The 25,597-nt window shown below is 37.3% G+C and overlaps 4 protein-coding genes across 4 annotated transcripts; 3 read left to right on the top strand and 1 right to left on the bottom strand.

Moving 5' to 3' along the window:
• The first annotated feature begins 4,485 nt into the window (after window positions 1–4,485).
• On the top strand, window positions 4,486–5,138 carry LOC130743452 (uncharacterized). Its single transcript, XM_057595705.1, has 2 exons — window positions 4,486–4,993; window positions 5,047–5,138. The coding sequence occupies exons 1-2, from the start codon at window positions 4,486–4,488 to the stop codon at window positions 5,136–5,138; spliced, it is 600 nt and encodes a 199-aa protein (XP_057451688.1).
• A 1,984-nt stretch (window positions 5,139–7,122) lies between these two features.
• LOC130743451 (uncharacterized mitochondrial protein AtMg00810-like) lies at window positions 7,123–8,574 on the top strand. The gene is made up of 2 exons (XM_057595704.1): window positions 7,123–7,885; window positions 8,528–8,574. The coding sequence occupies exons 1-2, from the start codon at window positions 7,123–7,125 to the stop codon at window positions 8,572–8,574; spliced, it is 810 nt and encodes a 269-aa protein (XP_057451687.1).
• Window positions 8,575–9,434: 860 nt separating this feature from the next.
• Window positions 9,435–11,192, top strand: LOC130748151 (squamosa promoter-binding-like protein 3). Its single transcript, XM_057601313.1, has 2 exons — window positions 9,435–9,878; window positions 10,659–11,192. Exons 1-2 carry the CDS (start codon window positions 9,541–9,543, stop codon window positions 10,882–10,884), a joined length of 564 nt encoding a protein of 187 aa, XP_057457296.1. The 5' UTR covers window positions 9,435–9,540; the 3' UTR covers window positions 10,885–11,192.
• A 7,054-nt stretch (window positions 11,193–18,246) lies between these two features.
• Window positions 18,247–21,691, bottom strand: LOC130748314 (probable protein phosphatase 2C 39). Its single transcript, XM_057601493.1, has 5 exons — window positions 21,407–21,691; window positions 19,393–19,638; window positions 19,032–19,308; window positions 18,743–18,897; window positions 18,247–18,652 (listed from the first exon to the last, which is right to left on the bottom strand). Exons 1-5 carry the CDS (start codon window positions 21,437–21,439, stop codon window positions 18,515–18,517), a joined length of 849 nt encoding a protein of 282 aa, XP_057457476.1. The 5' UTR covers window positions 21,440–21,691; the 3' UTR covers window positions 18,247–18,514.
• Between the last annotated feature and the right edge of the window lie 3,906 nt (window positions 21,692–25,597).

Genomic DNA, 25,597 nt, shown 5'->3' with positions numbered 1-25,597 from the left:
GTCCCTAAATATGAAGTGTAAAAATAAAACATACCACAAATTTGGTGGAGGTTTCGAACCGCCAAGAATTTGCGTTTCGAAATAATAGAGGGAGAAACCTCGCTAAACATGATATTTTTCCACCAAATCTAGCACTTTAGGAGGACCAACACTTTGAGCTGGTTACAAATGAAGGCGTTAATTAGCAACATGTCCACAACCTCAAAGTCAACAAGCTCTTTGATGAATTCGGAGAAGTCATGCAAAGGCTTCACAAAGGTTTATTGTCTCGAGTATGTCTGTCACGATGCCTATAAATACAAATTTGATCGTTCATTTACATAAAATTACTCATCTTGTTAATTCATTGTATGATTTTGACTTGAGTTTTATCGTCAATACTCCCTACTTACTTGAGTGTTGGAGTGTAAGGTACAAACCCGCCCATCAAGATCACACCATGAAGATACATCTAGGAAAGCGCACCACCCTTGAAGATCAAGGGGATCTATTTTGAAACAACACTAACAAAAACAATTCAATTATCATTGATGAGGGCTTATTTCTGACAATACAACAGAATCAGATACCTATGTCTGTTTCTGACCCATAAATCCTCTGGTAAAGCAGTGGCAAAAACGACAAGCCATCATAAATCACAGAAAAGCAAGTCGGAAAAGAGCCAATGACAAGTTTTCTGCACCTGTGAAGAAGACCCATGGTAACTTAAGCATTATGCTACAAAAGTGTGCCGTGAAAACAAGTCTTTGATTGAAGGCTTTTATTCATGGTTTGCCAAAGCTTAATTGGGGACCAACATCAATTTCCTTGATGATTTATATTCCTCTTATCTTATCAACCGTGCAGCTGTCTGCACTATTATTCTTCACAGAAAATAAGCAACAAGAATTCTCAAGCACTATAGTTTTGTCTATTCTGATAGAAATCTTCCTTCACAACTGTCCTACACGATTTAAAGAACACATTAAAAGGGCCTTTCTCAAATAGTATATATCATATCAGATCACAGATGCAACAGTGCTTGGTGCATCTTGCGTGTGGAAGTCATGATCGTGTGCACTTATTATATCATGTTTGAAACTCTTTACTCAATAATAATTTTGACACTTGGAAACTAATTGCATTTGGTTTCGAAATCAATTTTAGAAGAATTTTCAAACGTCACACACTTAATGGGCTTGCTAATTACAAGGCTTTAATGGAGTGGTGCATGACCTGCATAGCAACTAAGCAAAGGAGAATAAAATTAAGAGCTGGGGGGACCAAAGCCAAGTCAATGTGAGAGTGATAGGCATGATTTTATGGTGAAGAGAAATTCTGATTCTCATGGCTAGAAAGGAAAGTGGAGAAGGAAAGAAATACAAAATTCAGGTGAAGGTATAATATGGACGGTTTTACATTTATGGCCAAACATCATTGATGCCACTGAAAATTGATTTGCATCATTCAAGTTTTCTGCAATGACTTATCACAAGCTTGTTTTCACTTTTCACCTTAAACTACATAAAAGGGCAACATCAATTTTGGAAAAAACTTCTAAGACTTAAAAAGAGATGTAACTTTTTTTCTTCTATGAATAAAAGCTTAGGTGGATTCAGCTCCGGCTAACACTATGGACCAGAGAATGATTTTGAGATTATAAGTCGTTTATGAAGGTACTTACGAATTGTCCACTCATGTAGCCTCACATCAGCAGAGAAAATCAAACATACAACCTCCTAAGGAGTAAGCCAACATGTGTTGGGAGAGATGTAGCTTATTTAAGCAAAGATATATCTTTGAGGATTTAGTGAGAAACTCTCCAATTTAATTAGGCCATAGTTATAAACTTATTATCATAGGGACCAACCAAGTAAACCACGGGTAGCATATTCTTAGTTATAGTAATTACTAATTAACATTAGTCTACTTCAATAAGGTCTTTTTTTACTAGTCAACTAAATGCTAATAATTCAGGAATGATCCACTCTCTTTCCATTAATCGTTCAAAATCTAAGAACTCAAACACCAAAAGAACTAAGCAAACCATTAAAGTTGAATTTCCTTTTTTAGTTGTCCAAATAAAACTTGAAGTAGAAAATAGGGATTCAAAAATGATTTCTGGTAATGGGTGCTTGACATAAGATGGTTGCAATATGCTAATTAACTAGAGTTCTTCCTAGTAGACCTTTAATTTGAATAAATCTACTTGCCTTAGAAGGGCGGAACCAAATCCTATGTCTCCATTTGATGTGTGTGTCTCATTCGTTGTCCCACCAATCAAATTATGTCACTTAATATAATTTTATTGGTGAGACAGAGAAGAAGGAGAGAAATGACTGAGGATCTTCATCCGAAAGGGTTGCAAGAGATTTGTTTCCATAGATTAATGCTATGGTTGAACTAGAAACAACTTGGTGAACTAAGACATATATGAAGCTGAAGCAGAAGCCTCAATCATTAAGGCTGAACCGTTTGTTTTTGTCCGCTATATCTAGATACCATCCATGGTGAAAACTCGCATCAAGTACCGAGTACGATGGCATCTTGTGAAACTATGGTACTACTTTGCAAGGTCATGTCAGCACCACATGTTGTGGTACTATTGCAACTTGACATCATTTTATACCAGCAGAAAAGATTCTATCAGAAAAATTTCCACAATGTTAAACACTCTTCCTACACAATTTAACTTCTTCTTAATGATGTAAACATGATCCTTATTACTGGTACGAAATACAGCAAAGCAATACTAGAAAAGGGAACAGTTTGCAACTGCTCATTTATGTTGAAGACGAGCTTTTTCTCCTTGCTGCTCCCAAGTTCTTAAAGGCTTCCGTATGAAAAAAATTGATATGTCTCTCTCAATAACCCTCTAGAGTCTAGCCTTGCCCAGTGCTATGAGTACTTTGCAGGCTTAAGATTTAAGATTTAGTGGACCAGTGTCTTTTTCCTTCTGCTTCTAAGTTAATGGTTAATCTTACCACTAAAATAAATATAGTTAACCAAATCAGAGAGAGACCAGAACTACCTGTTAGGATCCATTGCAAGGTATGAGACTTGAGTTTCTTGATAGAATAGGATATTATTGATTCTCTTTGTAATTACGCCTGTAATTAGGGTTTAATATTTATTGTTAGTCAACTAGGTAAGTTGTATATATAGGGTATTTCATTATCAATAATACTCACGGAATTGATTTCCTTTATGGTATCAGAGCCAATGGTTGTTTGACCATGGGCCTGGGCCCCTATCCTAGATCCATTTGTTGTGGAGACCTCCCATATTTGGGCCACCCGTTTCATTCCACGCTCCAGATGTTCTACACTGGGCGGGAGGGGGTGTGTTAGAGTCCCACATTGGCTAGAGATGTGGCCAAGCAATTGCTTATATATGGTTGTGCAAACCTTAACTCTTGAGCTAGCTTTTGGGTTGAGTTAGGCCTCCTTCATGGTATCAGAGCAGGTTCAGATCCCTTCTCTAACCTAATTTTCCTTTTAATTCTTATTACATTTTTTCTCCCTTCCGCCCCTCTGTTTGGTTTCTGTGCTCGCCGCCGGCCACACCTCCTTCCTTTGCGCCGCCCGCCGCCGCCAGAATCCACACCGGCGCCCTCCGTCCCGCCGTCGCACGCCACACCGTCGCGTGCCTCCTCTCTGCGCGTCCCTGATCTGTTTCTGTCCAAGACCCGGCCGCGTTCGTCCTCTCCACCGCGAGCCCAGCCGCGCTCCCTCCTGCCATCTCGCGCCGCCGGTCCTCCCCCTTGGCCGCGCCACCTCCTCGCGCCGCCGCCGCTCCAGCCGTGCTGCCAAGGAAGCGCAGATCCGCCTCCCAGCCACGGATCCGCGTTGACCCGCCAAACGGATCCGTTTGGCTTCTCGTGACCCACTCCAGCACGTGGGTTTTCTTGCTTGGGTCCCCATCCCCGGTTCAGCCAGACCACCCGGTTCACCCACACGGTTCAACCAGCATCTGGTCCTAACCAAAAAAAGGACACGAAATTCATTTTATTTTCTTTCCTTTACTTGTTTGTTTTCTTCTTTCAATGGCAGATTCAGACTCTACCAACGGCGCCCCCACCACTGACACCGCTACTACTATGGTCACTCCGACCGTCCCGCCGGCTAAGCCCGACTTTCATCCGGCACTTGCTGTCACCAACATCAAAAACAACATCCCTTTCAAACTCGAGCTCGACAAGGATCATTATGCTTTGTGGGCTGAATTGTTTGAAACTCATGCTCACGCTACTCAGGTGCTCCACCACATCCTTCCTCAAGTTGGCATGGAGCCTCCTGCGCGCACCGATACTTCCTATGCCCGGTGGGCCACTCTTGACTCTACTGTCAAACAGTGGATTTATTCCACCATCTCCTTTGACCTTCTCGCCACTGTTATGGAGAAGGTTCTACTGCTATGGCTACTTGGAACCGTATAGCTTCTATGTTTGAGGACAATCAAAACTCTCGTGCTGTCGCTCTCGATCAGGATTTCATCTCCACTCGCATGGAGGATTTTCCTAGTGTTTCGGCCTATTGTCAGCGTCTGAAACATATCTCTGATCAGTTGAGGAATATTGGGGCTCCAGTCAGTGACCATCGTCTTGTTCTTCAGTTGGTCTCTGGTCTCACTGAGCCTTTTCGTGGTGTTGCCACCCTGATCCGTCAAAGCGAGCCTTTGCCTCCTTTCCTCAAGGTCCGCTCCATGTTGATTCTCGAGGAATCTGGTCTCGCCAGGATGTCAGGTCCGGCCTCTCAGACTGCTTTGCACACCTCTGCTTCCCGTCCACAGGCCTCCGTTGACTCCTCTCCGCAGCGCCCCACCTACCGCAGCGATCAGGGCCACTCCAACCATCGTTATGGGTCAGGGCACACTCGCCATTATCAGGGTGGTTCTGGTAAACCTAAGAAGAAAGGTGGCTCCCGTTATCCTGGATCATCTGGCTCCTCTGGTTCCTCTGCTGCATCTCCTCCACCCTGGCGCCCACCACCGCAGGCATCCTGGAATCCCTGGGGTTGGGCTCCTTCCCCTTGGGGCATGCCTCCTTGTCCTTACCCCACATCTCAGTGGTCGCGTCCCATGGGTGCTCCGCCGCAACCCGGCGTTTTAGGTCCGCGTCCTCAGGCCTACACCGCCACTGCTTCTCCAGCACCCACTGATATCGCTGCTGCCATGCACACCATGTCCTTGACTCCTCCAGACACCACGTGGTACATGGACACCGGCGCCTCGTCCCATACTGCGGCATCTCAAGGTACTCTCACGTCTTATTCTAATTTAAGTCATTTAAATCAGAAACTGATAGTTGGTAGTGGTCAGGGCATTCCAATTCAGGGTTCGGGATACACTTCTATTCCTACCCCTCACAAACCTTTAGCACTCAATCATGTCTTGCACACTCCGCGAATTATTAAAAACTTAATTTCTGTGCGACAACTCACTACTGACAATAATGTTTCTGTTTCTTTTGATCCGTTTGGATTCTCGGTGTCTGACTTCCAGACGGGGATGCCTCTCCTGAGATGTAACAGCCTCGGCGACCTCTACCCAGTCACTCGTTCCTCTCCCTTTGCTGGTCTTGCTTCTAGTGTCTGGCACAATCGACTTGGTCATCCAGCTTCCTCAGCTTTAAACCATCTTAGGAATGCTAAACTTATTTTTTGTGAACCTTCGCGTTCTAGTTCTGTTTGTGATTCTTGTGTTTTAGGCAAACATGTCCGGTTGCCTTTTCGTTCATCTGAAACTATTACTTTGCGACCATTTGATATTTTGCATAGTGATTTATGGACGTCTCCTGTTTTAAGTACTGCTGGTCATCGTTATTACGTTTTGTTTTTGGATGATCACACTGATTTTTTATGGACGTTTCCGATTAGCAAGAAATCTCAGGTTTATGAAATGTTTACTACTCTTGCTACACTTATTAAAACACAATTTTCAGCAAATATTAAATGTCTTCAATGTGATAATGGACGTGAATATGACAATGAATCCTTTCATCGGTATTGTGATGCTAATGGCCTTATTTTTCGCTTCTCTTTCCCTCACACTTCTTCTCAAAACGGCAAAGCAGAACGGAAGATTCGCACCATTAACAACATGATCCGCACCCTCCTCGCTCATTCGTCCGTTCCTCCTTCATTTTGGCATCATGCCCTTCAAATGGCAACGTACCTTCTGAACATTTTGCCCCGCAAGACTCTTCAGAATGATTCTCCTACTCATCTGTTGTATCATCGCGACCCTTCCTACTCACACTTACGTGTCTTTGGTTGTCTATGTTTTCCTCTATTTCCTTCCGCTACAATAAACAAACTGCAACCACGATCGACTCCGTGTGTTTTTCTGGGGTATCCGATGAATCACAGAGGTTATAAATGTTATGATTTGTCACACAGAAAGATTATAATATCGCGGCATGTCATTTTTGATGAAACCCGATTCCCCTTTGCTGACCCATCCTTGACTCCTGCCCCTTCTTATGAGTGCTTCACCGAGGACCTTCCTCCTTATTTGATCCACCATTGGCAAACCGTATCATCCCGACCACCTGACCCTCCGGTCCCGCCGTCGAGTCCCACTGACTCTTCGCCTCCCTTACCGGCTCCTGTCTCCCCTCCTGCTTCTCCCTCGCCTTTGCCTTTGCCTCCGGTCCCACCTGCACCACCCATACGGACCATGACTACCCGTAGCATGCACGGCATCTCCAAACCTAAAAAGCCTTTTAGCCTTTCGGTCTCTATTGATGACCCGTCCATCTCACCCTTGCCTCGTAACCCAAAACAAGCCTTATCCGATCCCAATTGGAAGTCCGCTATGCAGTCTGAATTTAATGCACTTATTAGAAATAATACGTGGGAGTTGGTTCCCCGTCCTTGTGATGATGTTAATGTTATTCGCTGTATGTGGATTTTTCGCCATAAAAAGCAGTCTAATGGTTTGTTTGAGCGTTATAAGGCTCGTCTTGTAGGTGATGGCAGGTCTCAGATTGCAGGTGTGGATTGTGACGAGACCTTCAGCCCCGTGGTGAAACCGGCTACCATCCGGACAGTTCTCAGCATTGCTCTCTCCAGATCCTGGCCCATACATCAGTTGGATGTCCAGAATGCTTTCCTGCATGGTGATCTCCATGAGACTGTCTACATGCATCAGTCTTTGGGTTTCCGCGACCATCACCACCCGGACTATGTCTGCCGTCTGAAGAAGTCCCTTTATGGTCTGAAACAGGCGCCTCGTGCTTGGTATCAGCGATTTGCTGATTATGTTTCCTCTATTGGATTCCGGCACAGCACTTCCGATCATTCTCTTTTCATCTTCCGGCAGGGTTCTGATATTGCCTACATACTTCTCTATGTTGATGACATCATCCTGGTTGCATCATCGCATGATCTCCGCAAATCCTTTATGGCACTTCTTGCATCCGAGTTTGCTATGAAGGATCTTGGTCCTCTGAGTTACTTTCTTGGCATCGCTGTCACTAGACATGCAGGTGGCCTTTTCCTCAGTCAGAGCACTTATGCTACTGAGATTATTGCTCGCGCCGGCATGGCCTCATGCAACCCTTCTGCTACACCGGTTGACACCAAGCAGAAGCTCAGTTCTTCCTCTGGGACTCCTTGTGAGGATGCCACCCTATATCGGAGTCTTGCTGGTGCCCTACAGTACCTCACATTTACTCGTCCTGACATTTCCTATGTTGTTCAGCAGGTTTGCTTACATATGCATGCACCCCACACCGAGCACATGCTTGCCCTCAAGCGGGTTCTTCGCTATGTTCGTGGCACATTGACTTATGGACTACATTTGTATCCCTCCCCGGTTGAAAAGCTTGTTTCTTACACTGATGCTGACTGGGGGGGCTGTCCTGACACCAGACGCTCCACTTCTGGTTACTGTGTTTTCCTCGGTGACAACCTCATATCTTGGTCCTCCAAGCGGCAACCCACTCTCTCTCACTCTAGTGCTGAAGCTGAATATCGAGGTGTTGCTAATGTTGTCTCCGAGTCCTGCTGGATCCGCAATTTACTTATGGAGCTTCATTTTCCTCTCTCTCAGGCAACATTGGTCCACTGTGACAATGTTAGTGCCATCTACCTCTCTGGGAATCCAGTGCATCATCAGCGTACCAAACATATTGAGATGGATATCCACTTTGTTCGGGAAAAGGTCGCGCGTGGCCAGGCTCGCGTCCTTCATGTTCCTTCCCGTCATCAGATTGCGGACATTTTTACCAAGGGCCTACCTCGGGTTCTTTTTGATGATTTTCGTTCCAGTCTCAGCGTCGGTGAACCTCCCGCTTCGACTGCGGGGGTGTGATAGAATAGGATATTATTGATTCTCTTTGTAATTACGCCTGTAATTAGGGTTTAATATTTATTGTTAGTCAACTAGGTAAGTTGTATATATAGGGTATTTCATTATCAATAATACTCACGGAATTGATTTCCTTCATTTCTTAATGTGACGTTTATACGACATTGGGCTTCGCAAATATAATTGTTTGCTTTGGTGGTATGGTTCTTTCAATGTTCTTTTTAATTGGTGTCAGAGTCTTCCATTGTTCTCTCAGCTGCAAACGAGCGGCGCAAATGGTGATAATATGAGATTTTAATGTGGGGTTTATAGGCCGTTTGCTCCCCAACTATTACAAACTAGATTTTATGGTATTATTCTCTCAAGGTGCTTATCATCCACCAAAAATCCTTATGTATGTATGTTCAGTGCAAGTAATTGTCAAAGTGGCAGTGGAAAACCAGTGCTGATAACTTTCTTTTTATAGATTAGTTTTGATTGATCTATGAATTCTTATTCTTGTTGGAATCTTTCTTTGCATATCAAGCCTCCTTTATAGAAGTCCATACTAGACTTGTTGCTACTTTCTTTCTGATTGTTTTAATCATGCAGAGTTTGTTGGAAGTTACATTCATTTATGGAAATTATTCTATTTATTATTTTGTAACTATGAAGAATTGAAGGCAAGGGGAAGGACATGCATGTGATATGGGTCCTTCATGTGCGTCGTACATGTTTGGATCAACTTATTTTTTCTCACAATTAATTCTATCTTTATCAACAATTCTATTAGGATTTCCAAACATGCTATAACCAAATAAGAACAAACAGAAGCAAAATTGAAAATTCTCTTCCCATTTGTAATTCCTTTAAGGGTTTATCAATACGCGCTTAGTGTTATGTGACAGCAGCACTATCACTTTCAACACACCATGCATTCAACATCAATACCCACTTCTCACTTTAGTGCAAGAATCAAGATTAAAACTTTCCATTATTAGCTTATTATTAAGTATTAACGACAAAACCCATCTCCAAGACCGTCCTCTATACACTATTCCCATACCCTATACTAATAACAATAAAGCACACAATTAACAAAATGGAACCAGTGGTCCACACCTTTTGTACCTTCTTTCTTGCCTTTCTGCTTCCTATAAACTCCCTCTTTCACTTCATTGCTCCCAAAAGGCCAGGTTCTACCACTTCACTTGCTTCTCCATTATACTCTTCATCATTGTCATCTTCACCTCTTTGTCATACCTCACAATGGAGGCCAGGAGTATTGAGAGGAAGAGAACATTGATGATGGAGAAGGTGAGAAAGAACAAGACAGTTGAAGAAGACATGGAAAATGAAGTAGAAGAGGAAGATGAAACTGGTGGTGGTGATGTTATTTTCACAGAAGAAGAGAAGAAGAAAGGGAGAAGAGGATCAAGTGGTGGTGGAGGGGTTTCTCCACCTTCATGCCAAGCTGAGAGATGTGGTGCTGATTTGACTGATGCAAAGAGATACCATCGCCGCCATAAGGTGTGTGAGTTTCATTCCAAGGCACCAGTTGTGGTGGTTGCAGGGCTGAGGCAGAGGTTTTGCCAGCAATGTAGCAGGTGTTCATTCCTAATTCATATAGAGCATTTTCTATTAAAGTCAATTTGTGTTGTTTCTACCACTATATAATAAGTTGGTCTTCCTAGTCTATCATCTGTTTTTAGTCCATTTGTTCATGAAACTAATAATTATATTATTATAAGGGAAAAGCTAACACTAGCACTAACACTTTCAACTGACAAGATGTTTGGATCCACTTTTAAGAGCATGTTTGGATTAGTTTCTGATAATCAATTTTAACACCTATAAGCTACATACAGAAGATTCTTTCCAGAATTGATTCTGGCTTCATAATTAATTGTAGAAGAGTCTCAAGACATGCATTAAGAAATCCTTCTACAGTTGATTCTAAGACCAAAATCAATTCTAAGAAGAAACTTATGTGAGTAGCTTCGAAGTGCCAATTGATTATAGAGAAGTACAAGTTGATCCAAAGATGCTATAACTCTCCCGGATCACTTCAACCTAAAACTACTCCTTGTAGCTTCTCCCAAAATTACTTCTTTCTCAAATGTGAAAATTTACCAGTTTTTCTAACACACACTGAGATCATGTCATGTTACAATCTACTCATATAAAAGATATGGTTTGATCTCTACCTCATGCCTATAAACAAGTTCTATACATTTAACAGAAACACTTTTTAAGAGCTTAGACCTTTTCACTTCTCTTTCCATGTTAGTTTTGCTGGGGAGAAGCAAAGTCAAATTTTCCAAGCTTTAAGCTAGTGTTTCCTTCCAATGTTCATTAGAAATTATGATGAGTCTTGTGTTGTGCAGGTTTCATGACCTGGCGGAGTTTGATGAAGCTAAGAGAAGCTGCCGGAGGCGGTTGGCCGGACACAACGAGCGACGCCGGAAAAGCAACCCGGAAGCCAGCAATGAGGGCAGCAAAGGCCATCTTCACCCTAAGGAAACAACACAGTGCAGGATTGCTGATGAGAGGGGAAGAGTTCAGATGAACCTGCCAGGGAGTTCTGGCTATAAGTCATTTAACATCCGATGAAGCCAAAGTGTTCAGCAAGCTCTCTCTCTTCTGTCACTCTCTGGTTTCTTACAAGCCAAGGCATAAAATAAAAGTAAAGACCCCTTTGTATGTTTACTAGAAAAAGAATCTAATTTGACTCACAAAACTTCCAACATACAAAGGGGGTGTCTTATGAAATGTGAGCTAGTTTCCCTCGAGGTCTGTGTTTACTTGCTAATGAGTGCCTTTTGTTTCTGTTTTCCTTATAAGTACCCTTATTATAAAGTACCCATGGATGCTGCTGTAACTTTATCTTCGACTGGATTAGAATAAAAAACAATTGCTTCTTTTGGGTATCTATTTATAGATTATAATTTGTTTAGAATTATGCTCTTACTTTGCCATCAACAATCTAATGCTCTTAAATTTTCACATGAACAATGAGACTGTTTCTAAGTTGCAAATTGTGTAACACATGTTTAAACAATTGGATATATTCATTTTTTATTGGACGGCCAGGATCGCTTACCTATTACTAGTTGTCCGGTTTTTTGTTATTTGTACGATCGCGGAAATAAAAGTTGGGTTTGTAGAATGCCCCTTTAAGTATTAAGAATTATAGTGATGGGTTTAGGATGTTTTGTGTGTGATTCTCCTCGAGGTGCTTCGAAGTGTAATTGGAATTCAATCTTCTCTGCTTTCAAACACATTCTTCTTTGTTTCTAAGATTCTTTAAAAAGTACCGCGAGATGTTTCTGGTTAACGGTACTTTTAAAAATGATTAATTTTTTTTTTGATAGGCCAATGTTAATTGTTAATTGTTAGTAAATTAGTTTCTTCACCAGGATTCGAACCATGTCCCTTCACCCTATAAATCCCTTCATTCCCTTAGCTCACCAAGTGAGCTACCCTTCCCCCCTTAAAATGGTTAATTAAGTGCAATTGGTGCCCAATCATCAACCCGATAATTGGTAGCTAATGGAGTTTATATACTTGGTAAATTAGTGTAATATTTAGCTATCTGAAAAATGTCATATCAATGACCACATATTACAACTGTCAAAAAAAAATGACCACATATTACAAGCTAGATATATGTATGTCCTTAACCACCTCGTATCTTCCAGGTGTTGTAATATTGAGAAGTGTATGTTCCACGAATCGAGTTCATGGCACTTAGGGCACTTGCGGTGCTAAAGCGTCTCGGAGTTGGTGGGGTCATAAAAGAACTAGATAAGGTGGCAAAGAGGTGGGAACCAGGGGTGTTCAAAAAATCTGGTTTCAATAACCAATCCATAACCAAACCATAACCATATCCAGAAAATCCGGTTTCATATAAAACCGGTTTTAATTTATCCAGTTTTTAAAGTGGATACCAATATGGATATCCAGTTTTTAAATTTGGTTAAAAAACCGGATTACCATATCCAAAACCAAAGTCAATATTTTTAAAAATTCAATATTCCATTATTCATATTCCTAATTCATAACCGGTTTTACTTCCAATTTCCAAAACCCAAATTCAATTCCATGTTTCAACCATGAAAGAACCCTAATTCCCAATTCCAATCCAACTCGCCGCCGCCCAAAAATCTTGCCGCCGCCACCCAAAATTCCAACCGGTTTTTCTTTATTTTTATGTTCATCCTAATTTCATTTGGTGTATGTTCATCCTATTCTTCGTGTTACGGGAAACTCATAAAAGTTATATTCACGTTTTTTAGTCCATCATCTTAGACAAATTTGACCGTATATCATATTAGAAAAATGAAATGACCAATTATAGTTTCAAAATCCAGTTTTAAAATCCGGTTTGAACCAAATCCAATTTTAAAATCCGGTTCTAAATCCGGTTTTTCAATCAAATCCAGTTTTAAAAACTGATTTCTGAACTAAATCCGGATTTTAAAACTGGTTTAAAACCGGTTTTAAACATAACCGGTTTTAAACTGGTTAAATTCGGTTAAATCCGGATCCAGATTAAAAACCGGTTTTATAACCGGTTTAAACCGGTTTAAGATATCAAAACTGGATCGGTTAAAAAATCCAAATTGTAAAACTGGTTTTAAAGTGGATATGGTTTGGTTTTAACCATATCCAGTTTTTGAACACCCCTAGTGGGAACAGAGGGTGGAGGATGGAGGCAATCAGAGAATTATATTGGGTTGTCATGAAACATTCACTTCACTACAGAACCCCATAAGAGCAACCCTTGTCCACCTTGTCGTTCTACTCTTACCATCATCTCAACCATCGCAAAAGCCAATTGCACTAACCACTATCGTCACCCCTACTTGAGTGTGGAAGTAAAACTTTGGAGAATATTGTTTGAATTTGAAAGGAAGGTGGGTCAAATTGGAATTATCAAAATATGGGGATTGTTTTAGCAAGTAACCATTACCTATTATAATAGTTATTTTTCTCTCCTACAGAGTGCAAGACTTAGGATGCACTTACACCCTAAAAGCCATCTTTCTAATTCTATTATTTCACCACATAAATAAATTTTCCTCAAGTGTGTTGGTTGACCTTTAGGTCTTAGTGGATAAGATAAGCTCGATAAAATAATGTAGTCATATTCTACTATAATCTGTTGTTTGTTGCGTTAAAAAGATAAGATAACGCAATCTTAACCCTAACCTTCATCATATCATCTTCATCATGTGTAAAAGTTATTCTGATGGGGAAGCTGAGATAGAATTATCTTAACAGGATAGAGTAATAGCTTTCGATTATTTTTTAGTACCCTAACTCTAAATTCAATTAATTCAATTATTTATATTTATATTATTTATCCACTTATATTGTAAGTTATAATCTAGAGATAAAGTACTTTTAAAAAAAATAATAGTATTGTTTTCCTTCGGGGAAAAAATTAAAATAGTCTAATTAATAAATGTTATTTTAAATAATTGGTTCATTTATAAAAAAATAATAATAGAATAATCACTTTTAAAAAAATAGAAAATTTATTTTTTAAAATATTATGTATTTTTTTCAAAGAAAAATTTGATACATTTTTCACCATATATATCGTATCATATCATTATCTTGTCCACTTTTTAAATACAATATATGATAAGAGTATATTATGTTCTTATGATTTTATGTTTTTTCATATTCTTTATCATATCCTGCTCTTATCTTATCATAGCCACCAAACGAATCTTATCATATTCTCTATCATATTCTTTTTTTATCATATCCTGACCTTCTTAATATAATAATTAACTAGTGTTTTTTTACCCGCGCGTTGCACGGGTGAATTTGTCTATTGTATTTGATACATCGATTAATATTTTAAATTATAATAAAGATGTAGATATTTAAATAGCACAAATTTTGAAAAACACAGAAGTTAATAAGCTAAAAGCTTTAAGTTTTGCATATGTGAGGTATAACTGAATTTTGTTTGTGAAGATGTATACTCGTGTTGCATAAAAGGTAATGCTTTTGTGTTTTAGATATATAACAATACATAAATATATAATTATTGTTTAAATTATTAAAAATACACTTAAGTTATAGAAAAATGATTTTTTTTAACTCGTACAAATTTTCATTTTTCATGTAAAATGTTCCTCCCCGTGACATCTCGTAACTCTAATTTATTAGCACTGATAAATTTAGGTCATAATTTTATAGTATATATGTATTAATATTTTGTATTCCTCGTACTTTGCTTACTATCAAATTATTATAGTTATTATTTTTTTGAGAACAAATAGCTTTTATTAATAATAAAGATGAATCATGAGAACAATCCTCTCATGTAGATTGGATGACAAAAAGTGTGATCAAGAAAATACAATCATCCCCGCCCAGGCAAACAAAGCAAAAAGCTTTGTCAACCTATGAACTATTTTGGTGAGAAAGACGGCCTCTAATTAAGAATTGTGACTTCACATCCAGTAGCAAAAAGTTAGAACAAAACCAAATTAAGAATTAATCCAAGCTGCTGCACAATAATTTCCTACGACAGTAACCTCTTCATGCCTTCTTTAATAAGCCACCCAAGGACCATGACTCACACTCTCACAGCCGAGAGAGATTCCATAAACATGTCAATAATGAGTACACAGGATGCCAACTAATCAAGGCCTCTCAAATCAATTAAATGTGCCAATCTTCCTTCAATGTGCCAATCTTCCTTCAAGTTCCTTCCCTATGACGTATAAGACATTTCAACTGAAAAATCAATTGAATAACCCACCTCTCTTTAAGATTTCTAGAAACCAGAAATTGCCACAGCCAAGGACAGCTTCATCTAAATACAACCCTCCTGCGAGTGTATAGGTACACAGGATCCATTTGAGCAGCCCCACCTCTTCTTTCCCCACGGATCAAAATCCCATTAAAATCACCTCCTAGACAGATTGCATACTCTTTTGAAAACAACACCATAGTTATATACATATATAAATATACAATCTAAATTTTTTTTAAACAATACAAAAGTTAATTATATTAAATTTTTTATATTAAAGTAATATCAATTAATTAGTTTAGAATATAATAATTGTATAAAAAAAGTATAATGGTACTTTTTATATGAAACAAAATCTCACGTAGATAGCATTATAGTAGTTTAAAATTAAAACATACAACTAACAATAACTTTTAGATTTCAGAGCAGCCTTAAATGCAAATCATCTTACTAAATGGATTCTGATTTATCAGAGAAATAAAGAAGTTAACTGTATAGAGAAATCATTGGGGTTTTACAAAATCTCATGTTACATATACATAAAGAAATCTCTAAAATTAAAAAGAAGATTTTACAATGATAGTTTTTATATCAAACAAAATCTCACGTTACATATACATAAAGAAATCTCTATAGTTAAAAATAAGATTTTAAAATTAATAATGGCTGCAATCGCATTAATAATGGCTATTTGATGGAGTAATATCGTTTCACCCTCCATAAATGTACATCAAACCTTATAAGTAGTAACCTATAAGCTCTAGTCCGCGGCTAATGAGAAACTCTACCAAATTCACCTAGTAACCATCAAATCTTTGCGTGTTCATGGTAGCTCTGTGGACCCTTAGCACCGGATCAGCTCCATTTTCCTGAAATTAACATTAAATAAAAATAAGACAAATTAAGAAAAAATCAAGAAATAAACAACCTAAATCCTAATCAAATCTAAAATTTAAAAAGGTACTAATTAAAGATAGATAAAAACTATCAAAATCTAAAAAATCACAATAAAAACTTTTAAAATCATAAATTAAATAAAAATCAGAAAATTCAATAAAGACACCATAAAAATTAATTAATACTCTCAAAATAAATTAAAAATAAAACAAAAGACCCAAGATAAAATCAAGAAATAAACAACCTAAATCCTAATCAAATCTAAAATCTAAAAAAGTACTAACTAAAGATAGATAAAAACTACCAAAATCTAGCAAATCACAATAAAAACTCATAAAAATCCTGAATTAAATAAAAATCCGAAAATTCAATAAAAATACGATAAAAATTAATTAACACTCTTAAGGAAATATGTAACTTTAGGGTTTAGAACTTATGAAAGGTGCTACTGGACTGGCGGTGTGTTTTTCACGGGCTGAACAACTTGATTTTTTTTTTGTTACTTACGGGCTTTTTGGATAGTTAATGTATTTTTACTCATATTTTTTTGTCAACATGTGCTTTTTTTATAAATGCCTGAAATTTAAATCCAGTTCCCTATTAAAAAAAATTAATTCAAACGGTTTTTTTGTGTTTTCTAATATACAATTTTTTAAAAAAAATATACACTAACTATTTAGAATTATTCAATTTGTATATATTTTATTAAAAACAACATTCAATACGATGCTATAATTAATAAAATATTATTTAAAAGAATTTCAAATTAACTGATTTTTTAAAGATTATTTTCCTAATTCTCTCCTAAAATCAAATTTGTACAAAATAAAAGGTAAACATTTAATCTCATCTTGGAGTGGTTCATATTTTCTTTTTGACGATGATCCATATTTTTATTATTTTAGAAATTGTGATCCATATTATTTTACTTCCTCACCAAGGTGAAATACCTAATTCTTTCAAGTAAAAAAAAGGTGAAATACCTAATTGAAAAAAAAAGGTGAAATATATATCTGCATCTTCAAATGTTGAACACTGTGTCGTTCAACTGAAATATATACCTGCACCTTCAAATGGTTAATGTAAATACATTTTATTATTTTTTTACTGCATAAATATATTTTATCATTATTGTTATAAATTCAAGAAAAGAAAGGGTCAGCAATAATCACAATTCAAATAACATATCAAAAACATAAAACACAAAACAGTTTCTATTTCTATGTTAGCTTACCTCTTCAATCAATTTATTCCTCATTCACGGAAATTAAAAGGACATAAAAAAGAAACTCAATAGATATCATCGGATTTTATTTTAAAAATTATCACATAAGTAATAATTTTTTTGGATGATTTGGTTTTAAATCAAAATAGGTACGCATACGTAGAAGCTACCAAAATTTAAAAAGGTACTGATATAGATAAAAACTACCAAAATCTAGCAAATCACAAAAAAAAACTCAAAATATATCATGAATTAAATAAAATTCCGAAATTTCAATAAAATACCATAAAAATTAATTAATAATATCAAAATAAATAAAAAAATAAAATAAAAGACCCACAGATAAAATCAAGAAATAAACAACCTAAATTATAATCAAATCTAAAATTTAAAAAGGTACTGAATAAATATAGATAAAAACTATCAAAATCTAGTAAATCGCAATAAAAAACTCATAAAATCCTGAATTAATTAAAAATCCGAAAATTCAATAAAAATACCATAAATATTAATTAGTACTCTAAAAATAAATCAAAAATAAATTAAGATAAAATCAAGAAATAAATAACCCAAATCCTGATGAAATCTAAAATTTAAAAGTGTATTTTTTTATGAGAATTAACTTGAGAATGACACGTGAAATTTTTTTTATGAGAATTAACGTGAGAATGACACGTCACTAAGAATTAACGTGAGAACGACACATCACTAAATTAGTTTGATGAGAGTTCTTCTTTTCTAATATATATTGATATTGATAAGAGAACATGAAGTTAGTTTTTTATTAATATGGATGTTCCCGACCCGAACATGATTGCCTTCGAATGAGGACCCCTGTCTTGCGCCAAAAAATTAAAAGCGAGTCAACTCACTTAAGTCACAAGCTCATGGTGGGTTAAGCCGGGTTATGCTTTCAGACGCTTACCAGAAAAGTCGTGGCAAGTCAGAAGCAAGTCGGAAACTCGGAAGAGTTGGGCTGGCTTACTTTGACAGGTATAAGTGAGAGAATCCTTTTTATTGGAGAGTGAGAGGTCAATCCCAATCATAAAAGCACAGAAACGGATGATCAACATAACTAAAGGGTCTTCAAATCACTGAGATTGATGAATCTTCCTTGCCTTCATACGAATTACTTTGGTCTAGACAATCCAAAACTAAATCCTTTTTACATCGTTATAGGCTTATAACAAACAACACTAAGAAAGAAATCATCAAACACTGAATGCATCGAAATAATAAAGCCTAATGGATATCACCAAACCTTTATCCTTCTATACACTGAAGTATTATATTACACTTCCAAGCTTGTAATAAAAAAAACTACCACGTGAGTTATGTGATCACTGAAGTCTCACAACAACGCAAGAGATGTCATCTGAGCTGTTCCTCTTAAGTGCCTCTTCTGTAAGGTTCTTTGCTGCAGAACGAGCATCCTTTACATTTCTGATAGCATCCACTGCTTCTTGATTTGACATCACCTTAAATAGTTTCAACATACAGATGTTACTAGTGCATAAATTTCCATAAGGTGTGTGCATCATGATTCATTATTTATCAAATAATCTTACCTTCCATAACCCATCACTGGCTAATATAATAAATTCTGCATCATCATCTATCAGCTCCACTGTCACATGTGGTTCTGAGCTCAAGTGTTTCTTCAAGCTTTTGTCCCCGAATGCCCTTGACACTGCCAACTGCCCATCAACACGTGGAACGTCCCCTGAATTGATCATAAAAGCTGTATTCTTAGCACTGGACCACTATAACTCTAATACTTAGGAAGTTTGATACAAATATCTTAACATACTTAAATTCAAGGCGAAATTATCAGAAAATCAAAAAATATGTTTATACCTGGGAAGTTTGATACAAAACCACCTCTGTTTCTTATATCCTCAGATTCTGTGGCTGGTTCATGATCCACTGACAGTGGAATGGCTTCCCCATTTTTGCATAAGACAGCTCTAGAATCCCCAAGATTGGCCACTACTAGCTTCTGACAGTTGATTAATATTGCTGTAACTGCAGTTGAACCCCCTCTACCCAATTCACCTGATTTCTCTAAAATAGTAGAATCAGTATCAACATATGCTTTCTTCACGGCTTCCACTGGTTTAGTCCAGAAGTCAGGCTACATTATGAAAAAAGAGTTCAGGGGGAGAAATAAATAGCAGCTTATGATTAAAGTTTTCATAAAAACAGGAATCTACATTACCTCTTTTAAGATATTATCAAACAAATTAGACTGCAAGTAATCAGGTACATTGTGACCTGAGTGGCCATCAAATATTGCAAATAGACCCAACTCATTGTTATCAACTGTCTTAAATTGAGCAACAACATAATCTTCCATGGCATGATCTGATCTTCCTTTTACCAAATGATAGCCATGAGTTATATTCTTCGACATCTTGCTCTTACCTTTCCCTGAATCAGGATCAGATGAGCCCAAAACTTTTTCCTGCAAGCAACTCACTCATGTCAAAAGTTTCACAGTACAAAACTCATAAAAATGAAGAAAATTGAACTCAGTTTACTCGACAAACACAGGAAATTTATTCATCCCAGTTGAATTTATTGAAGCAAAGGCATAGTAAGTCAGTAACTTCCGGGCACTATGGTGTATTCTCAAAATAAGTAGCTAAAGGCATCATATCATATATTCAACGAATTCGGGGAAAAAAATCATATTCAATCCCTGCATGGCTGCATGAATGATAAGAACATTGGGAGATCCAAACTACAAAAGCTATTGTTGTAGTTGGAGAGCCCAAGGCCATATATAAACCCCATATTAGAATCTCATATTTCAAATGTGGGACTGAAGTCTCATATTTTGCAATTGGATCCTAACTTTCCACCATGCTTTGCAGCCCATGCACGGGCTAGCTCACAGCTAGCCGAGCTAGCCCCTTGACTAGTCTAGGGGCACTAGGGCAATGTCGGCGCCACCACTCACGTCGCTTGTTTGCGGCTGAGAGACATGGTAGAAGGGTCTGATACAAATTGATAAAATCTCGAAAGAACCGTAAAAGCTGCTATATTTGAAAAGCCCAATGTCTTAAAAACCCCACATTAGAATCTCATGCTTCCAATGTGGTGACTTGGAATTGGATCCTAACAATGAACTAGGTGAGATATTGTTTAGCCTAAAGAATGTCTGCAATTGAGTATAATCAATCATTTACATTATATTGGCCTTCCACACTCAGATTTTCCATTTGTCTATAAAGCACAGCCTAACTAGCACCAATAAACAGATATGAGATAACTCATCTTATTTCATCAGGATCATCTTGTTTTCTGAGATCTAGCATAAAACATATCTCATTGATTGATGTTGCAGCTAGCTGGAATTGACAACTGTCATAAAGGATGACAATAAAGGCAACCCACCCTTCACCAAAGTTATAATTGACATATACCTTCATCCTCCTATGCTTCTATGGCCATTAAAAGACACAGTTAAGCAACTGAGTATTGAACCCGTGACTCCCCCTCCCACAGTCTTGGGGGAGCATTTAATTCTGAAAGTTGCAGGCCACATTACAACTCACACTTTCTGACCACTAACTTCCCCACCAGCTCCATTGATTAACCAATTTAACACTAATAGAACTATTCATATACACTATAGCTCATGTTTTGATTCTCAATCAAGAAGCAACTAGTATATTGTAAAACCAAACACACTAAGATTCATATAGAAAGACAAATACAGAACCAGGCTCAGGAAGAAAGCATCTAATATTATGTATGGACTTGTTAATTGTTATATCATAGAAACCTACATAGCAGGGGTGATACAAATTAACAAAGAAAGCAAACCCTGAAGGAGATTTGTTTACTGTAAAAATGGTGGCACCAAAAAGAAAGAAATTGTTAGCAAGTTAATTACTTTTGGCTGATATTAATATGATGGACCAGTGACATATCTTTTAACTATAGATCCAAATCAAAATCAGCATTAGAATTCAACAAGAAAATGAAAATACAAGCTTTTAAGATAGGGTTTATCAAATTGAGCAACACATGTATACCAAAATTAAATCTTTGAGCAACAAATGCAATCTAGTGAACTCATTAACAAAAGTCAACACCAACCAAAAAAAGAACAATCACAAGAAATTTCCAAAATTGAAACAAGTCTCATACCATATGCAATGTGTATAATTAGAAATAATTAAGAATAAAGAACAAAAGGGTCATGTCATGAAGTTGGTTCATACCTTCATCTTATGGAGAATCTCTCTGCCAGTCATGGCTTGAACCTGTATTTGTAGAATCTAGAAGAGTGTGTGGAGAAGATGAAGAGACAGAGAGAGAAGAAAGAAGAGAAAATGGAAAGGATTGAGAGAAAGACGAGTGTGTTGTGAAGGATGATGAGGATCACTGGTGCATTGACACGACTTTTGTTACTTCCCAATGTTTTGCCGCTAACCACGCAATTAAGGAAGACGCGTTTTTCCTGGCCTCTCTGTCTTGTTCCAGCATCTTCGATAACTATGAAAATCAAACATTCTTCCTTCTTATCGTTATTGTCTAGTATAAATTATTTATATTTAATTGATAGGGGATGTATCTTATGAGAAAGGCTTAATTCCACTTTTGGTCTCTCAACTTTGGCCTTCCTGCGAAAGTCGTTCCCAAACTTCAAAATTAGTAAAAAACAACCCTAAAGTTTACACCCGGTTACAAAATTGGTTTTCCGTTAAATTCTGTCTAAAATCTAACTGAAAATGATGACATGACATTTCTAAATTAATTTTAACTAAAAAAAATAAATTTTTAATTAAATAACATTTAGTCAGTTGCATTTTTAGTCCCCCACTCTATAACCACCACTCATCCTCCCCCTCCTCATTCCTCACTTTCTCCATCTTCATCAACCTCAATCCCTCATCCTCCCCTCCCTTCTCCTTTCATTCCTCTTCACCACTACCTCCCTCAACCATCAACACAAACTCTCCATACTGAAATTGAACTGGAGCGGATTGCTGGAGAGAAAGGGGTTTCAATCATCTCTATCATCTGCCCTTCTGTTCTTGGTGTCGGAACCCCGCCACCACGCCTAGCCAGCGACCACCACGTCCTCCACCGATCCAAGCCCAGAAACGCCAACCTCCACCGATCCAAACCCAGAAACACCAGTGCTCCCTCGACAACAACCACAACCAGCACATAAACAAATCCCCCAAAACTCAATCAAAAATCAACATGAAGAAGATGAACATGCAAGTGGGAGGGAGAAACTGAAGAAGAACACAACCTCGACGCTCTCCCTCTCGATCCCGCGACACCACCACCTAAGATCGGAATCTTTTTCGCTGGAGCTACCCTTATTCATCTTCCCCATCGTGTTTGGCTCTCCATACGAGAATCGATGCACCACCGCGACACCAGATCTGCATCGCACTAACCTAGATCTCGTTCGGAACCACCATTGGAAGGGGAATCGAGGAGGAGGTAAGGGAAGAGGGAGAGGGTTTCGTGGAAAGGGAGGGGGAAGATGATGGTGGACGAATCATGGAGGTGAAGATGTTGGTCTGATGAGTTAGTTCATGAGCTTCTTTATTTTTTCAATTAAAATACTATTTTTTCTCAATTTTATTTTTTCTTTATTTTTTAATTCATTTTTAACGGAATATTCTGTTAGTTTTTAGACGGAATTTAACGGAAAACCAATTTTGCAACTGAGTGTAAACGTTGAGGACGTTTTTTGCTAATTTTGAAGTTTGGGGACGATTTTCGCAGGAAGGCCATAGTTAGGGGACCAAAAGTGCAATTAAGCCTATGAGAAATGTGATCTTATGTGAGCAAATGAGAATAAATCACGATCGTTAGATCTAATTATGGATGATCAAGATTAAAACTAATTAATAGTCATATGACCACTTAAAAATGTCATGTGACTTTTTTAAAATGTCACATGACTTCACCTTTTAATCTTGATCGTCCATGATTATATCTAACGGTCATGATTTATTCTTATATTCTCATATAAGAACATCTTTCTCATAAGATACATCTTCTTAATTCATATTACCATGGTTGTAAAAACCGGACCGGACCAGCCGGTTCAACCAAATCGACTGGGAACCAGTGTCTTAAGCGGTTCAAATCAACCATAAAACCGGAGCAGTTAATAACCGGTCAAAACCGGATAACCCGGTCAAAAACCGGTGAACCGTGTGAAAACCGGCCGGTTCAACGGTTGCCGGTTGGCAAAGTCATCTCGAAAAATAGGAATCTGTTCTTCAAAAATCTCAATTGTGAACCTCACATCACCGTTAGAGATGGAACAGATTGCAAGTGGAAAATGAAAACAAAATGCAAGTGGAGAATAGAAAGCTCATAGAAGCATCAAAGCACTCATGCACACTCCACCATGAATGGATCTGGTTTGTTTTGAAAGGAAACGCATGAGGGAGTGGGGAGCTGTCAAATGTTGTGGTTGCTGAAACTAGAGGAGATAACGTGAAGGCTGAATGGAGGCATCTAAGTATACTAGGGTTTTGTTTTATTGTGGGCTTATTATTTACTTGTCTGGCATCATTTTTGTAGTTACAAAGTCAATTTAGAAAAATTTGGGCCCAAACGTATGATAATGTGCGGATCAAGTTGTCGGCCGTGTAAAAAAAACTGGGCATAATAATTACCTATTAATCACTATTTTATATTAAACTAAAGTTTTTCTAGTAGTATGAGTTGAACAAAAATAAAAAATTTGTATAAGTATGTGTAGACAAAAACAGAGTAGAAAGCATACAATTTCTTAAAAAAAAATACAATTTTGATCTACTATTTTAGTTATGTAATTCTGACTATTTTGTGTAATTTTTATTTATGAGGTTATGGACATTTTTTCAATGTACCTTATATATTATATATTTAAAATTATATTATTTAATTTATAGCGGCTATACCGGTTGGACCACGGTTCAACTATGGTCGAACCAATGAACCTTGAATCAGTGCCTTCACCGGTTTGATCACCGGTCCGGTTTTAATAACCTTGCATATTACTACTAACAGTTGTCCATGAATGATAACTCAAGTAGTAAGAGCTTGTGAACATATGGGTCCGGAAGATGAGGTTTAGGGATCAAACGGTCTGACCGATTGAACAGTGACTCGGTTACATGACTGGTCTAAGACTCTTATCGGATCGGTCCTGCTCCAACCGGTATAAACCGGTTTGGCTCGTCCGGTTCGATGGATAAATCGGTAACTCAAGCGGTTTTGGTTAGACCGGCAAGTCACCTTATTTCCCAAAATCTATTTTCCAAAAAAGAATTGCAAAATTGCCTTGGCATGGATTCAAACTCTATCCTTGTGTGCCACACACCACATAACTTACCACAACATAGCTTACCACTAAGTTAGGCATGTGTATTGATAATAAAGTTACATAGTATCATATATATGTAAGAAACAGACAATGAAAATCAATAACTCACATTATAAAATTCAGGTACAAAACATCTCAGTAAACCCACAATCTCAAATGTGATAATAATTACTTATTCTATTTATTTTAATATATATCATATTTAACAATAATTCAAATTAAATTATTTGTGTGCCTTTATCGTGATTAAAGTGTAAAACCTATATTTTTTATGATATTTTTAACTTATTTGTGATATTTAGTTGTAATAAAACTTTTCTTCTTGGTTGTTTAATTAGGTATTTGTGTGATGTTAATGATTTAAAATTTAGAGCGTGGAGTTATAATTAAACTTTTAGATTTTTTAAAATAGACCGAGTCACACAATCGAACCAGTGACTCAGTGATCAAATCAATGACTCGTTGATTCAGTACCCTTATTGAGTCGATCACCGAGATGAGTTTAATAACACTGATATAAACCTTCTTCACGATTTTCAAGCCGACCACTAATATGGAACAATTATGTGTTATGATCTCACACCTCATGCACGAACCCATGATCTTTATGTTTTGGTTTCCAACTTTTTATGTTTGAAAATTAGTGAGGAGAAAAATTAAAAATAATTTTTTCTAAAACATTTTAAATTAACTTGGTTTCCCGCTTTTTATGTATTTGTTCATCTATAAAAATCCTGAAAGGACTTCTTAATCCATCCATTGTCATTCCAACTAAATCTCCAACGTCTCAACGTTCTGTTGCCCCAGTAAAATTTCCATGGATCTTAATGTGGACGATTTCTCATGCATTTCAAAGAAAAAGATGTGTGGAAAATTATTGTGAAGGTAGTGGTGCTTACTGCTTAAGGCTAACTCCAAGGTAATATTCTAACACTTTAAACCATTAAACATTGGAGTTAGGTTTGGGACCTAACTGCAATTGTAATTAGGGGAGGTCTAACTCAACACAAAAACTAGCTCAAGAGTTAATATTTGCTTTACCCTATATGAGCACTTAATTGACCACATA

The sequence above is a fragment of the Lotus japonicus genome, chromosome 3, assembly GCF_012489685.1.
Source record: "Lotus japonicus ecotype B-129 chromosome 3, LjGifu_v1.2".
Lineage (NCBI taxonomy): Eukaryota > Viridiplantae > Streptophyta > Magnoliopsida > Fabales > Fabaceae > Lotus > Lotus japonicus.
This window is presented reverse-complemented; position numbering and strand designations above follow the sequence as displayed.

What these genes read in the sequence shown, in the direction of transcription:
- LOC130743452 (XM_057595705.1), top strand. Translation starts at nt 4,486, where the DNA reads ATGGAGGATTTTCCTAGTGTTTCGGCCTATTGTCAGCGTCTGAAACAT. An exon ending in GGCATCCTGGAATCCCTGGG is followed by an intron (nt 4,994 to 5,046) that starts GTTGGGCTCCTT and finishes CCCACATCTCAG; the next exon opens with TGGTCGCGTCCCATGGGTGC.
- LOC130743451 (XM_057595704.1), top strand. Translation starts at nt 7,123, where the DNA reads ATGCATCAGTCTTTGGGTTTCCGCGACCATCACCACCCGGACTATGTC. An exon ending in TGGTTACTGTGTTTTCCTCG is followed by an intron (nt 7,886 to 8,527) that starts GTGACAACCTCA and finishes AATTGGTGTCAG; the next exon opens with AGTCTTCCATTGTTCTCTCA.
- LOC130748151 (XM_057601313.1), top strand. Translation starts at nt 9,541, where the DNA reads ATGGAGGCCAGGAGTATTGAGAGGAAGAGAACATTGATGATGGAGAAG. An exon ending in TTTTGCCAGCAATGTAGCAG is followed by an intron (nt 9,879 to 10,658) that starts GTGTTCATTCCT and finishes TGTGTTGTGCAG; the next exon opens with GTTTCATGACCTGGCGGAGT.
- LOC130748314 (XM_057601493.1), bottom strand. Translation starts at nt 21,439, where the DNA reads ATGACTGGCAGAGAGATTCTCCATAAGATGAAG. An exon ending in AGATTCTCCATAAGATGAAG is followed by an intron (nt 19,639 to 21,406) that starts GTATGAACCAAC and finishes AGTTGCTTGCAG; the next exon opens with GAAAAAGTTTTGGGCTCATC. An exon ending in CCAGTGATGGGTTATGGAAG is followed by an intron (nt 18,653 to 18,742) that starts GTAAGATTATTT and finishes AAACTATTTAAG; the next exon opens with GTGATGTCAAATCAAGAAGC.